The following is a 16003-nucleotide window of genomic DNA, read 5'->3' as shown; positions in this document are numbered from 1 at the left end:
CAAACAGCTCTCATCACTTCTTGATCTAATTCTGATTACATTTCTCCCCATTAATGTCAGCTTTACATATCTCTAGGGTGAATAAATATTTTACGCATACATGTGTGTATGTGTATATAAAACTAAAAATATCCCAAATCCTCAAGAAGACACTGTTTCCTTATCACTCAAAGACAAGTAGCCAACATCCCCGAATAGAGAGAAGATATTCAGGACTTCCTATTACATTTGTATTTTGGGCTGTTTGCATTCTGTCTTACGTATAGGTCATTTAATTAAAACAGTGTTTTTCAATTTTTTTTTTAAGAACCTGAGCTCCATCTCCCCCCCAATAATTTTTCCTCCTATCTGCTGTATCTTAGCATCAGTTTTTTAAGAAGTCAGATTTTATTTTCTATAATTTTTATTATAAAATCTAGAAGCAAACTGAATAAACTTCCAAAATAGACACATACCCCTAGCAATTCTGATACTTCCAGTTGACGCAGAGCTGGTACTTGGGTGTCGGAGAAAAGAATGGTCCACAAACCAGTGGACTGCCCCTCTCCCACTTCTGACCAGCAGCAGCAGCTGCCAGGAAGAAAAAGCATCACTACATCTGGCCCCTGATCCTCCAGGAAGTAAACTTAACAAATACTTACTGTCTGCCCTGTTCACAGGGGCAGGGAGTGGAGGTTCGCAACCTGGGAGCCACAGCTGAAAAGCTTCCCGTAAAATTCTAAATAAGTCACTACTCACGCCAAGTTTCTAGCTATTACAGAACAGATGTCCCTTAAAGCTTTGTCTACGTGCTTTTGAATTAATCAGCCCCTGCTCTACTTAACAATCTTCCCAGCTCTGCCACTTCCTACAAGCAGCAGCCTCCACACATGGGACATACAGGGACCATCCCTGCCTGGCCCCAGCGCACCCCTCCCGCCTCCTCACCTACCACCCAAGCCCGTTCTTCGCCGTAGCTCACCCACACCCAGTGACGCCACTCTCAGGTGTCAGGCCTGGCACTGTGTGCCTGCTATTTCCTTCTGTAGGGACTTTCTCCCACTTCTCCATCTGGGAATTTCCTGCTCTTCCCACGGCCCAGCAAGATGAAGGTATATCCACGTGGCTGACAGCCTATCTAAGTCTCGCCTCTTCTGCCCACTTCTGTAAAATCTGTAGTTTTTACAGTCTGCCCAGACACCTAGACCAGGCCAATGTGGCAAAGCGCTTCTGATGGGGGGACATCTTTACATGGCTGCTGTGACTCAGCTTACAGCAGCAACGCCTGCCCCTCTCTGCCAGACACAGCGCTGGTGAGTTAGACGCATTTATCCCCACACTATAGGACAGGGAAACTGAGACTTCGAGAAGTCCGATGAATTGCCTAAGGTCACAAAGACTTTTTAAAGTCTCCCAAGTATCTACCCAAGAGAAATGAAAATGTATGTCCACACATAAACTTGTATATACGTGTTTATAGCATTATTCATTATGGCCCAAAAATGGAAACAAATGCCCATCAATTGGTGAATGAATAAACAAAATGTGGTATATTCATACAGTGGAATGTTATTCAGCCATAAAAATGAAGTACTTACTAATATTAATACATGCTACAGCGGAGATAGGCCTCAAATTCCTTATGCTCAGTAAAAACCAGACACAAAAATACCACATATTTCCTGTTTTTATTCCTACAAAGTAATCACAGAAGGCAAACTATGGAGATAAAAAGATTAGGGGTTGCCTAGGAGTGGAAGTGTAAACAGGGGTTAACTGTACACAGGCAGGAGGGAGCTCCCTGGGGGTATGTAAAGTTCCAGAACTCTTTTATGGTCATGGTTGCACAACTCAGTGAATTTACTAAAAATCATTGAGTTGTCCAGTCAAATGGGTGAATTTTACAGTATGTAAATTGTATGCCAGTATTTTAAGTGACCAAATAACATGCAAACAAGCATCCCTGAAGCACACCATATTCCAGCCATTCTTTTATTATCTCAACCCCTGACTGAGCCTCCTTGGGCTACGACGGTGTAGTCAGCCAACGAAATTGTTTAGGAATGGCAAATCGCCCACTGAGAAATCAGCACCAATGGAGAGCACATAAAGGTGCTAATCCTGTCCCATATAGACTATTTTTAATTAGAGAATTGTCATTAAAATTTAGTCAGATGGTAGACAGCACTTCACGATACATCTATACCTGAGAGCCATCTCTGCCCAATTTTTAAGAAGAGCTTGACTTTGAACTCTCTCCCCAACTCTCTCCTCTTCTGTGCTCCCAAGTTACAGCCACTTCCTTGGAGGCTCAGCCAAGTCTCTCACTTTGCTGTTGTCCCTCAAGATTTATCTTCAACATAACTTGGCCTTCACTGACTAGTCCTAGTGAATTAACTACTAAGTCCTATAAGACACACAATACTTGGTTTTAAAAACAAAGCAAAGCAAAACAAAACATGACTATGTTGATGCAGACCTCGACGTGGACACTGGGATAGGGTGAGGGCCCACCGTACCTGGTAATAAAAAATAATGCTCACTTCTCTACAATTAAAACAAAACAAAAAAGGCAGCACAGTTTCATTTTATTCTCATCCAAATGTCTTCACGTCAAAAATGGCTACAGCAGGGCAGCCAGAACAAACCTAACAAATGCTTACAAGTCTCTCTTCCTGCCAGGCCTGTTTAAGTCACATGACGGCAGCTGAGTCTTACTCATTTTGGGCCACACATACAGTTGATCCTTAAAAAAATGGAAAAATCTGTTTTATTTGCAAAGAACAGCTCATTTCTAACCAAAACCCCAGAGAGGGGTGAAAACATAAAAGCCCTGGTGTATATCTCATGACCCCAAGGTGAGCGTGTGTTCTGGTGAGTCCTGTCTCTGGCCCCAAGGCTCTGCAAAAAAAAGCCCTCACAGGACTAAGAAGCTGCTAAGACAGATGCATTAACAAGAAGGCATCAACTAAGCGGCTGTGCTCCTAGGCTGGAAGCAAATGGGCAGCCTGCTACCGCTCCTCCTGCCGGGGAGGCGCTGGGTACCCCAGCTTTCAGATGAAGGTCTCTGGGGCAGCAGCAGGGGCAGAGGCCAGCCCAGAGCCAGGCCCACTACGATCAGCAGTCCATATGGCCATTACCCACGTCTGCGTGGTGCCCATCTCTGCCCTGGGGGGTGGGAGTGAGGTGTCACTTCCCAGGGTCTCTGCTCCGGCTTCACTTTGCCGCTCATCAGTGTCATTATTAACTGAAGCTGTCGTGTGACTATTCTTACTGGCTCCCTTTCCCTTGTCTCAGTAGGCTGAGAGCAGGGCGCCAAAGCAAGTTATTTAAGACTCAAACATGCCAACCTCTCCCATGGCATTTTACAAATATTATTTCAGTTAAAACCTGGGACAACCCTGCAACACAAATATGATCCCCATTTAACAAACCAGAGGGAGAGGCCAAGTGGCCAGGCCAAGGTCAGGCGAGACATAACCGTGGACTTGAACCAGGTTTGCTGCGTGCTGTAATCGTTCACCCCACCCCAGAATGGAACACCCAGTGTTTATCCACAGCGATCTTTTATCACCAAGACATTTAATGAGGTGATAACCAATGGCTCACTCTTGAGCACTCACCAGGTGCCTGGCACTCTAAGTGCTTTGTGTACATCAACTCTTTTAATGTTTACATCCATGAGGAAAGTATGACTATTGTCCCATATTAGGCAGGAAGAAACTGCCCAAGGTCACAGAGCTATTACAGGAGGGCCTCAACTGTTTGACCCCCAAGTTGGACTCTTAATTTCTGTTGGGTAAGTAAATGAATCCTACCCTTAAGGAATTGTTGACCTAGTTAAGAAGGTAAGATGCATGCATAAATTAGCATAATACAGAGGAGCAAGCAGAAAGTGCCAGGTGAGAGATGCTGCTGGCAAGTTCAGACACAAGAAGGGGGGGTGATGCCAGACGTGGGGAGAGCAGCAAAAGGGCCCGAGTTACAGATGTGAGGGAGCTTTGCCTGTGGCCAGCCTTGGGGTGATGCTGGTACCCCAGCTCCATTAGGAGAACCGCCCACAGCAAATGACATTACAGGAGGTTCAGGTGTGGCAGCCACACATACTTAGAACCAAACCCCAAGTGGAGACCAGGACAAGGAAAGCCATGAGCAAAGAGACCTTTGTAACTGTGCTGCAGTGGGTGCTGATAAGCCGCCGCCATCTCCTCCCTCATCCATGACCTGGCGGAACAGTCATGTACAGTGCCCTTGAGTGCCACTGGTCACACTGTATTAACACAGACACCAGGACCCAGGACCCTTCTCTGGGGCTGACATTCCCACTCTGCAGCCTGCAGAGGCCTGAAGCATGACAGCTCTGGCTTCATTTTACTGCTCATCAGTCAAATGGGGACTCAGCACACCAGGACCAGTCATTTCCCACTGGGCCCAGCCCATCCCCTGCAGCCCAGGAATGCCCTCTTGAGATGGAGGAATGTGCTCTATTTGTGCTGCTTCTCCAGATTGCCTGGGAACCAACTGGAGAACTTAGGTGGCCAGCAGGTGCAGCCACTGGACAGACACATGGGAGGCTCTGGGTTCCTACCACCAACTGGCATTTTTTTCATTTTTGTTTTGCCAGATTTCTGGTTAGTGCTCAACACCTGAAAACTGCCTTTGTGCAAAAGACTGATGCTGTCTGCTCACATACTCTTAAAGCCACCCCTACAGAGGGATGCACGCTTTCCTGTAAGCCTGTGACCTCGGGGAACCTACACCTGCTAATGAAAGCATTCAGACTCCAGACCATTCCACATGCTCTTTCCAAATCCCGCCATCTCCTGAGCAATCCTGAGTGACACTTGCCAGAAATTTAATGACTCATCTTGCGAATGGGTAATAGCCTTGGAAATGCCCAGGTGAGAAGAAATTAGGAAGTCAGGCTTCTTAAAGCACTTCCTTGTGAAAACAATGGGAATCTGCCATGCAACAACCCACAATGAACTGATGACCAGAAACTTCCCTTTTCACCAGTATTTTCCTCATGCCGGTGCAGCTGCTCAGGCACAGAGAGGGACAATGACCCATTACTTGACCTTATCATGAGGAGAGAGGCTTGAGGAAAGGAAAGCAAACAGAGCCCTCCTCCAAGAACTCCACTCAGCACCTGAGATCAATTTTGTTTTCTGCACTGTGCAAGTTTTTTTTTTTTTTTTTTTTGAGACAGAGTCTTGCTCTGTTGCCTGGGCTAGAGTCCTGTGGCGTCAGCCTAGCTCACAGCAACCTCAAACTCCTGGGCTCAAGCGATCCTCCTGCCTCAGCCTCCCAAGTAGCTGGGACTACAGACATGTATCACCATGCCCAGCTAATTTTTTCTATATATTTTTAGTTGTCCAGCTAATTTCTTTCTATTTTTAGTAGAGATGGGGTCTCGCTCTTGCTGAGGCTGTTCTCAAACTCCTGACCTCAAGCGATCCTCCCGCCTCGGCCTCCCAGAGTGCTAGGATTAGTCTCGTGAGCCACCATGTCCGGCCTGCACTGTGCAAGTTTTCAGTGGCCAGAAAACACACAGCCCAAACGTTTCCTCTCCCTGGAAAGACAGTGAGAGCAAAGCTGCCTCTCCTGCTGCCTGGTCTCCCAGGAGCACCCACCTCAGGGGTTAAAAGAATTAAATGAGATAACACCTGGGAAGGGCCTAGAACTCTATCAGCTTGGGCCTGGGGTGTGGTGGAAGGAAGGCAGACCCCACGCATGCCCTGTGCTTCCAGGTGGGGGACTCTGCACAAAGCCAACTTATCAGAGCCTCAGGTGCTTTGATGGCCACATGGGCATAATGTTCATCTCAAAGGCTGTTTTGAAGATTAAATGGCTAACATTAGAAAGGGCCCAGCACTCCACAAGGTGACCAGGAAAGGACAACAGATGTATCCTATATCCATAACTATCAAAGCAACTCAAATACTATAATAGTTGTGTCCTGCAGTTTTCAACAAAAAAACACCTCTTTTAGACCATGTAGAAAACCACCTCAGAATCCGGGTAACACAGTTAGACCCAAGTCCCCGCACATATGTCCCCTACTCAAAGAGCACTTGTCTTCCACATGTGGCACTTGCATCCTGTGAACTCAAGACAAGGTGGTGTGACCGTGACAGTGAAACACGGAGTCCTGCCCAGCCTGCTCTGGGATACACGTTTCCAGAAAAACTGGCCACAAAACCAAACCTTCCAAGTTGTTATCTTCCTGATCTGCACCACCAACTTCGCTCAGGCCAGGTGCAAACCTTGAAAGTGAGTTGGTTTTATTTTACAAAGAAAACGAAGCATGTTGATAATAAAGTGTTTTGAGGTTACTGTCCTGAAAATATTGTTAACGCTTCACCTACAAGGCCGCCAAACATATTACTGGAGGAAGGGGGCAAACTGGATGGGAACAAACAAGAAAAGAAGACAATGTACAGTAATTGTCTATCATAAGATGGCAACGACGGGGCAGGGTCCCCTCCCGAGTGCTACCACAGGCAGAGACACTGCTATCTATGAGATGTGATCAGCACGGGACAATGTGCACCAGAATCACCCAGAGACGTGTTAAAACCCAGAGTTTGTGATTCGGCAGGTCTGGGGTGGGGCGAAGAATGTGCATTTCTAACAAGCTCCCAGGTGATGCGACACTGCTGGTCAGGGACTCCACTTTGAGAGCTGCTAGCCTGACAGTGTGAGAACAGAGTGCTCTAGAGCCACTGTGAATAGTTGGGACCGCTTACTAGCTGTGCGACTTTAAATGAGTTACTTACGTTTCCTCCTATAACCCTATCAAATGGAAACTACAACAGTACTTTAACTCATATGAGTGTTTTAATAAGGATTCAAGGCATGAATCCACATAAAGTACTTATTATAATAATAAAACGGTGCCTGGCACATAGTTAGTGCATAATAAACATTTGCTACCATCATCTGGCTCTCAGTTTTTAAAAAAGTTCATATATATATATATACATACATACACATAAAAATCAGAAAAAGGAAAATTCACAAGAAAATTTTAACAGTAGCCCATGATGGCTGCTGTCAGGCACACAGGGAATGAAACCTGGGCCCCAAAGCTGACCTCTTGCCTATGTAACTGGAGTTTGCTAAATATCTCACTGACAGGTACTGGTCATAAACCTGTGTATCAGATGCAGAACAAAGACAGATGGAATCAGTCACCCTCCACCAGACCTAAGACACCAAAATTTTCTCCCTCCCCACTCAACTGCATATTTACCTTATCTTACACTCAGCACCACTGAGCACCAGTCAGAACCACGAGAATGTAGCTGTTGCCTCACTACCTGCTTCTCCCACCTTCTGTGCCACACGCACACCCCTGTTGGAAAATATATATATACTGTGCCTCATGCAACCTACTCTAGGACATATTCTCAGTCTGTACTGCGTCTGTGTCCCCGGGCTTAAGTCCTCAAACTTGGCTCAGAATAAATGTAACCTTCTGGGAGGCCGACGCGGGCGGATCGTTTGAGTTCAGGAGTTCAAGGCCAGCCTGAGCAAGAGCGAGACCTCGTCTCTACTAAAAAAAAATTAAAAACAAATTAGCTGGACAACTAAAAATATATAGAAAAAATTAGCCGGGCATGGTGGTGCATGCCTGTAGTCCCAGCTACTTGGGAGGCTGAGGCAGGAGGATCGCTTGAGCCCAGGAGTTTGAGGTTGCTGTGAGCTAGGCTGATGCCAGGGCACTCTAGCCCGGACAACAAAGCAAGACTCTGTCTTAAAAAAAAAAAAAAAAGAATAAATCTAACCTTGATTTCTCTAAGTTCTAGTGCCTGTTATTTCATTGGGTCAACAAAATATATGGAGAGTATATATATGTGTGTGTGTATGTATACATGCACACATCTCTTCATATATATATATATATATTTCACATATGAACAGTGCACGATGCTTTTCTTCTCTTGATTAGGATATATAATATTGCTCCCGAATACTGTATGCCTTTAATTTAGAATCATAAGTTTCAATGACTGGTTTTTTAAATCATCTTGTTATGCTTTAAGGCAGCGGCTCATCTCGTACTTTAACATGCACGCATGTCATCTGGAGATCTTGCTACCATGCAGATCTGACTGAGTGGGTCTGGGCTGGGGCCTGAGAGTCTGCATTTCCAGCAAGCTCCCAGGTGATGCGGGCACCGGCTGCACTTGCAGCGGCTCTGCTTTAAGGGACAGGAAGCTAATCCAGCTAAATCTGGGCTGGCCCTAGTTCTACAAGAGCAGATGGATGCCTTTCTCTTGTCATTCCTCTTCCCTCCCGTCTCCTTCCTGAGAGGGCCAGGAGGGCGCCAGCCAGGCTCCAGGCCTCAGCACTGGGCCCCTTGCTCTCCAGCTTGTCCCACTGTTTCTTCCCTTTCTCCAATAAAATATTTTTAGCTGTCCTGGAGGTGAAGTATTAACATTTTCAGGACAGTAACTTCAAAAGAGAAACACTTTCAATATATAACAGATCATAAATAACTTCTTTTTTTTTTTTTTTTTTGAGACAGGGTCTCACTCTGTTACCTGGGCTAGAGCGCCGTGGCGTCAGCCTAGCTCACAGCAATCTCAAACTCCTGGGCTCAAGCGATCCTCCTGCCTCAGCCTCCCAAGTAGCTGGGACTATAGGCATGTGCCACTATGCCCGGCTAATTTTTTCTATATATTTTTAGCTGTCCAAGTAATTTCTTTCTCAGATTATAAATAATTTTGAAAATAAAAGTTATTCTAAGATGTAAAAACAGACCATCCTGAAGCAGACTTTGGAAAACGTATTCTGATTGCTTTTACTCAAGAGAACTAAGGAACGTCCATGTAGTCACTGTTCAAACATCCTGATCACCCTCAAAAGTCCCTTTCTCTGGGCTGTGGGTGAAGGCCCCAGAAGCCCCTCTAGGAACTCACACCGGCATCTGGGCCTATCTTTACTTAACATCCTCCTTCCCCCCCACAAAGGGGCGTCCCTCTGAGAGAGCCCAACAGTGGGCTCCCAGGTGATTTCAATGTCGGCCCTTGGGCTTTTCTCGTTGAAATATTTCTAAGTTTAAAAAACAATCCTTATTTCAGATCAGTGATTAATCATTTTTTAAAAAATAAACACTGCCAGCACAAAAACATGCTTTTCTTAATAACGACTCAGTCTCTTGTCCATTAACTTACCGAAACCCATTCAGTTTCAAGAAAACAGCTGAAATTCTTAAAACAGAATGCTGGAGTGCCACAAAGGAAAAAGACAAAAAAAACAATTACTGATATTTGCAGCAACATGGATGAATTTCAAAGACCTTATTTAAGCAACAGAAGCCAGACACAAAATAATACACACTGTTTGATTCTGTGCACAAAGATCAGGAAATGACAAAACAAACCTAAGGTGACAGAAGTCAGAACAATGGCTTCTGGGGACCTAGGTAAACTAGAAAGGGGCCGGGTACTTCCAGTGGGGCTAGAAATGCTGCTTTTCTGGCTGGGCATCTTACAAGGGTGGCTTTAGGCCATTCACATGCGATCTGTGTATTTTAAATCATACCTCAATCAAAAAATAAGAATGCTATGAAATCAGTAAAATAGTAAAGCCTACTTAGACGCTAACGACAAAAGGATAAAATCTGAGCAAAGTACAGAATTTACCCTCTTCCAAGAGGTCCAAGGTGTCATACTGCTCGTGGGTGGGTTTCCTCTCTTCATCCTGGCAGTCATATTCAAAACATTCTTCTTCCCCTTCCACGTCTCTCAGGGACATTGCTGAAGTCACCCCCAAACTGAAACACCACCCTAAGGGGCCATCCTCGAGGGAGCTCTGGCCTGCATGCCTGGAGGAGCCATGGGGGCCCGGGCCCACGGGGCACACGCTGGGCCCTGGCCTGGGCCACAGGCATGCCCTGGCTCAGCTGCAGTGCAGGGGTGTGCATAAAGCCACAGCCCAGCATCACACAGGGAGGACCCGGAAGGGGGCGGCTCCCACAAACCTGGAGGAGGGATGGGGCGGGGAGAAGTACCTGGTGGAGCAGGAATGTCTGACAGGTGCAGTCGATTTGGAGGGGAGCCCGGCAGGCAAGTACAGGACCTCAGCAAGCTCTCGCCTCCAGATTCTCGCCACTTTTTCTCCCCCAAGGAGCAATGAGGAATGGTAGCTTCCTGGAAGTTTCATAGCAACTGCACAGGGCGATACCAACCAAGCCTTAGGCAGGTACACCTGTCTAAAGGTAGGGTGCTAGCAGAGGAGGTGCCCTGGTAAAGCAATGCCCAACGCCTTCAGATGACAGATTTCCTGTGGCGTGCTTGAGAAGCAGAGACGAATCTAACTGTGACATCAGCCTGACGACAGTGCTAAGCAGGGGAAGGGAGTGATCATTCTGAATTCTAGCAAAAGGAAAAAAACTGCAGTAACCAATACTGTGTTAAGCTTAATTCATCCTAGTCCTTCTTTGGTAATAATACACTGCCTTTTCTCTTCATGAATCTGCATTTTATAAATCCTACTGTTACTCTAAATCTGTGTTTTCACAGCCAAATTTATAAAGATCTCTTCCACTTGCTAGAACAAGGCAAGAAAAAATCTAAAGCCTAATAGCTTTGCAGTGCTGCCTGAAAATAAAGAATCCACAGTGTAATTGCACATCTTGATACCAATTCCTCTGCACTGTTTGATTTTGCCTGTAAATTGAGAATGGCAGGTTCCTCCATCAAACCCAGTGAACAGTGGCCTCTGGTGCTGGCATCTCAGAGAGTTGCAGCTCATTCTGCAATCTCGGTGCTTCCGCCATCTCCCAGATATGCCGTGGCAGATCTCCCTGCTCCTAAAGGCTACACCAGGACACCTATTCAACCTCTCTGGCAAGTTGCCTCCCCCAAGAAACCAAGGGAAAAGATTTTAGCAGAGGCAAGGTCATCATAAAAGATACTCTGCACAAGTTCAGGGAATACGTATCATTCATCTTTGAATCTTCAGTGCTGAGGATTCTGCTTAGGTAGCTAAAAATGTCTGCCAAAGTTAACTGCTACCTCCATAAAGACTAATAGAAGATCATATACAAGTGCCTCTGAATACAAAAGCAGAATAAAGATTTTATTAAAAAATTATTATAAAACCTAGGAATGTATGTATTCTTTGGTTAATTTTTTAGAACCTGAAAATGAGTGCCACCTTCTACCATGTTAAAGATGTATTCTTTGTAAAAAGGGGGTATAGAAATTCAGAGGCAGGGAGTTTAAAATTGCATTTTGAAAACTGCATAAGCTTTAAATATTACATAAACATGCTCAGAAAAAATCTTGAATCTCAATAAACATCAGATTGGACTTGTTAATTCAACTCAGATGACAGTGGGCACATCTTTAAGATCTTCTTAATGAGACAGGTATTCTGAGCCCCTGGGAAGGAGGGGGGAAGGGAGGCAGAACTTCCACCTTGTGCTTGATTCATTCAGCAAGTATCAGAATGACTATAAGGGCAGGATACTGTGCTGGGCCATACTGTACATAAATGAAAACAAAAGTTAATTTCACAGATTTGAAAACACTCTCAAGTGATTTCACTCATAACCAAGTCATTTATACTCATCTTTTAACTCAATCTAGGCTACCCTTAACAAATGATATCCAAGCCTCTATATATTAAATAAACATTTAGAACATGATATTTTTTATAAATTTTCCCCCCACTTTTAATTATGAAAATATTTAAATACACTGAATAGTTTAAAGACCACTACAGTGGGGTGTGATAGTGCATGCCTGTAGTACTAACTACTTGGGAGGCTGAGGCTAAGCCTAGAAGTTCAAGGCCAGCCTGGGCAACATAGCAAGACCCTGTCTCAAGATAATAATAATAATGCTACAGTGAACACCTGTATGCCTCCACCAGAACTGATCAATGAATATTTTGCTTTTTAGGAGGGACATCGTTGAGATTAACAGAAAAGTTACAAGAACAGTACAAAAAAATTCCTGGATATCTTTCATCCAGATTCTTTAAATGTTAATATTTTACTACATTTATTTTCGCTTTCAACATCGAGACAATACTATTATTTAATCCACAGACCTTACTGAGATTTTTCCTCAGTTGTTCCAATAACATCCTTTATGGCAAAAGAAATCCAAAATTGTGTGCTGCATTCAAATGACAGATCTCTTTAGTCTCCTTTAATCTGCAAGTTTCTGAGTTTTTGTATTTCAAGATGTTGATATTTTTGAACAACACAGGCCAATTATTTTGTAGGCTGTCCCTTACTTTGGGTATGCCGACGTTTTCTTACGGTTAGATTCAGTTTACGAACTTTAGGCAAGAACAGCACAGAAGTGGTGCTGCCTTCTCGTCAGTGGGCTTACCGGGAGGCACCTGCTGTGGATCATTACTGCCCGTGCGAACTTTGTTCATCTGGCTCAGGTGATACCTGCCAGGTTTCTTCACTATAAAGTTACCATTTTCCCCTTTGTTATTCAAAACTGACGTACTCTGAGACCACTAGGTTTTGATGAGTCTTGCCTTAATCAGTTATTAGGATATATAAAAAATGGTGAATTTCTAATTCCATCATTCCTGCACTTATTAATTGACTTTCTACTGTTAGTAACAACTTTTTCTTCTCTCCCATTTCATCATCCATTTATTTATATCAGTGTGGACTTGTGCCGTCTTACTTTATTCCATAAGCTATAATCCTTTGCCATTACCATTTATTTGGATCTTCAAATGGTCCCACATTAGGCCAGTTGAAACCGCCCTTCGGGCTGTGTAGGACATGACACTTTGAACACAGGACCACCGTGGACTCTTTATGTTACTCCATTTCTCAGGGTTTAGACATGCTTCAGGATCCCGCCTCGCCCGATGTCTTCTTTCCTCCCACTATGGGGGATGTGAGGGATTCTCAAAACTCATGCACATCAGCATTCACTTCAAGGTTAACAGCAAAGAGGGGCCAAAGAGCATCTTCTCTGATATACAGCAGTTTCTCCAAAAGTCAAAGCAAAACATGACCCCCAGAGGGCAGCAATAAAGCCTGGGAATCCCTATGCCACGTGAGGGATGGAGAGAGCTAGACCAGGCTGGGCGTGGAGCCTGCAGCCGGGGGTGTGAGAGACAGGCAGCAGAGACGTGTGTGCTGTACCAGAGGCACAGACCAGACACTGGGACCTAGAGCAGGGAGTGGGTTCCTGACCCATCTCTGGGAACACTGGACAGGGAGGCCAGAGGAGCAAGGGTGCCAACCACCTCCTGTAGGGCAGAGGGACATCTTTCTGTAAGTGTCCCCTGCTCCACATCTACTTGATATACCACCATAGACATCATCTTCCCAAAGATCTACCCAACATTGTCCAAAGGGTGCCCGCAAGCCATTGGGGCTATTTACATTTACATTTAAATGGCTTCAAATAAAATTCAAAATGCAATCACACTAGCCATATTTCTAGTGCTCCACAGCCACATGTGGCTAATGGCTAGCATATTTATTTGACAGCACGGACTAGAACATTTGCACCATCACAAAAGGTTTCACTGGATAGCACTGAGCTAAAGGGTGCCCCTTATTTTCAAGATGTGAGCTTTAGACTTTCTTGGCCCCACACCCTCCATCTCCCCTGGGCCTCTGCTCCCAGCCTGACCTCCCACCACACCTCATTCACACAAAATGAGCTGCTAATTTCTGCCCACATAATGCCTCTGCCTTAGCTCACCTGTGAAGGGGACCAGACTACCACCCCAAAATATGCCACTTTGGCATAAGGATTATTTTGAGCAGAAGGCAATTGAGGAAACGCAGATGCAAGAAAAGCTCTAAAAATAGGAAATTTACATTTGTAAAGGTGTCTCCCTCTCCTGTACCATCTCTCATCAATGGATAAGGCACCCACTTGAATCTGCACACACCTTACTAAACCATCTTTGCTTATCACACATTTCCTAGTCACTGCCCCCCTTAACCTACTCCCCCAAAAGAGCCCCCAACCCCTTTTCCTTTGTCTCACCTCTTCTCCACACTTTGTCACCCCTAGGGATGGTATATATACCTCCAAATTCTAATTGCCTCTCTGTGATTGTCCCTGTTTATGTATATAATCACATCCATTTTTTCTCTTGTTAATCTGTCTTTTATCAGTTTAATTTGCAGCGGCCCTGGCCAGTGAACCTAGCAGGGTAGTGGGATAAAGTTTTTCCTCCCCTACACCTGCAACCCTCCCCGCCTCTCTAAGCCTAAATCCTCCATCTTCCAAAGTCTGGTTCAGCGTGGCTCCCCTTTCCTTCAAGGGGGCACAGGCATCCTGGTCTCTTCTTCACCTGTCCCATCCATGCTCTATGTGCCGCCCTTGCATTTCACTCCTCTGCCCCCAGAGAGCAGGGCTAGCCCGATATTAAGGTCATGGCTCCAAGGACCTTGCTTATGCCACTAATATCATAAAATTATTTACATTTCATTCCTTTTTTTTAAATCACCTCAACAACGTTTTAGGAGCATGCTGTGCCTGGAAAGAGAAAAGTCAACCTCTACCTTCAAGGAAGCGTCACATGATAAACTCCAGACAAACAAACAGGGGTCTGTTTGCACTGACGCTTAGGGAAACCAAAAGCAGGAGAATTAGAAAAATTATCTCAAAAACCTAGCTCATCAATTAATGCTTAAAATAACCCTAAGAGAACTTTGCTCAGGAGCCAGCCACCCCCATCCTGGGGTGACATTTTGGAGGTCACTGAAATCAAGTGAATAACAGAACACACGTGATGGCCCTGTGTATTGCCAGGGATTTTCCTTATGGAAGTCATAAAAACAACTTCTGCAACAATCTACCTGAGTTTCCTCATTTGCAAATCAGTAGGAACTAGACCACCTCCTGTCTGGACGCTCAAATTTGTAAAAGGTGGGCGGGGCGGGATGGAGAGCAAGTCTGATCACAAAAGACTCTGCGGCAGGAAACAGGTGGTCGCAACACTGCACCTTGTTCAAAATACCATTCGCCTTTCAAAGAGATATATTTTGAAAGAACTTCATAACTAGTACTGTTTCTGAGAAAATAAAATTAAGCACTGACCTGGCTCTTCACCACTTACTAAGAACTATCCCTTTATTTACACTCTTCACACAGCTCCAACCACTGTGGTTACTCCCACGTTCCAGATGGGGAATCCGGGTTTCCAGAGGCTCTCAGAAGTCCCAGGACGCGTCCACACCACGTGGCCACACAAAGTGTGAAACAGGCCTCAAGCACAGACTCCAGGCCTGCACTCTTTCTGCTATTCTACCTCTTTTTAGAATAACTACAAAAAGGCAGTTTCTTTAACTCAAGGATATATAATGAACCCAACCTTTCATAAGGACACTTTTCAAAAAGTGACCAGTGTAGCCAGGAAACTATCTAAGATTCCGAGACTGACCTAAGAATTATTTTTCAGACCCCCATTCCTGGGGCTGCTCTCCACTGACATTAGCAGTTTCCCAAACACACCTGATATAAGGAATCCCCCAAAACATGTGCTAAAAATTTAGATTTCTCGGGGCTTCTCCTACTCTAAAGTGAGTCTGAGAATCATCTTTTTTAATAAGCATGATTTTCAGTGATTTCCCAAATTTAAAAGTTCTGTACCAGAGATCAGACCTATCCAATCGAGGTAATTAAGACTCTATTTGACACCAGAGTTTAAACTGTAAACACTGAGTACACATATGCAAATTCTACGGCAATTACTGTTGTATTATGTTGATCACTCGCTATTTCAAATCTCTAAAACATAAGGTATTGGACAACCAATCCCCACCACCACCACCAATTTCTTATTATTATAAGCCCCTGCCCCGTGCCTCTTACTGTATGGGGAAGAGAGAGGGGGCAGAGATAAGATGGGTTTAGGACCACCACAACTAAAATTGATAAAGGGAACAGATACAGTTATTCGACGCTGAATAAAGCTCTCCTAAACCTCAGAGATGAGGGAACGGCAGCCATCTCTTAATTCTAACTGTTAGAGAGGGGTCCCAGTTGGCTTGCAATCTATATTCCCA

The 16003-nt window shown here is 44.8% G+C and overlaps 1 protein-coding gene across 1 annotated transcript in view; it reads right to left on the bottom strand.

Annotated features, from left to right (window-relative positions):
- The window catches only part of TRAK1 (trafficking protein, kinesin binding 1), a 58670-nt gene extending 48926 nt beyond the window's left edge, over positions 1 to 9744 (bottom strand). Inside the window, exon 1 of the mRNA XM_012653808.1 lies at positions 9633 to 9744. Coding sequence (XP_012509262.1) covers positions 9633 to 9744 — 112 coding nt within the window. The remainder of the gene's footprint in view (positions 1 to 9632) is intronic.
- Between the last annotated feature and the right edge of the window lie 6259 nt (positions 9745 to 16003).

This window comes from Propithecus coquereli, unplaced genomic scaffold, assembly GCF_000956105.1.
Source record: "Propithecus coquereli isolate 6110/MARCELLA unplaced genomic scaffold, Pcoq_1.0 Scaffold1, whole genome shotgun sequence".
NCBI lineage: Eukaryota > Metazoa > Chordata > Mammalia > Primates > Indriidae > Propithecus > Propithecus coquereli.
This window is presented reverse-complemented; position numbering and strand designations above follow the sequence as displayed.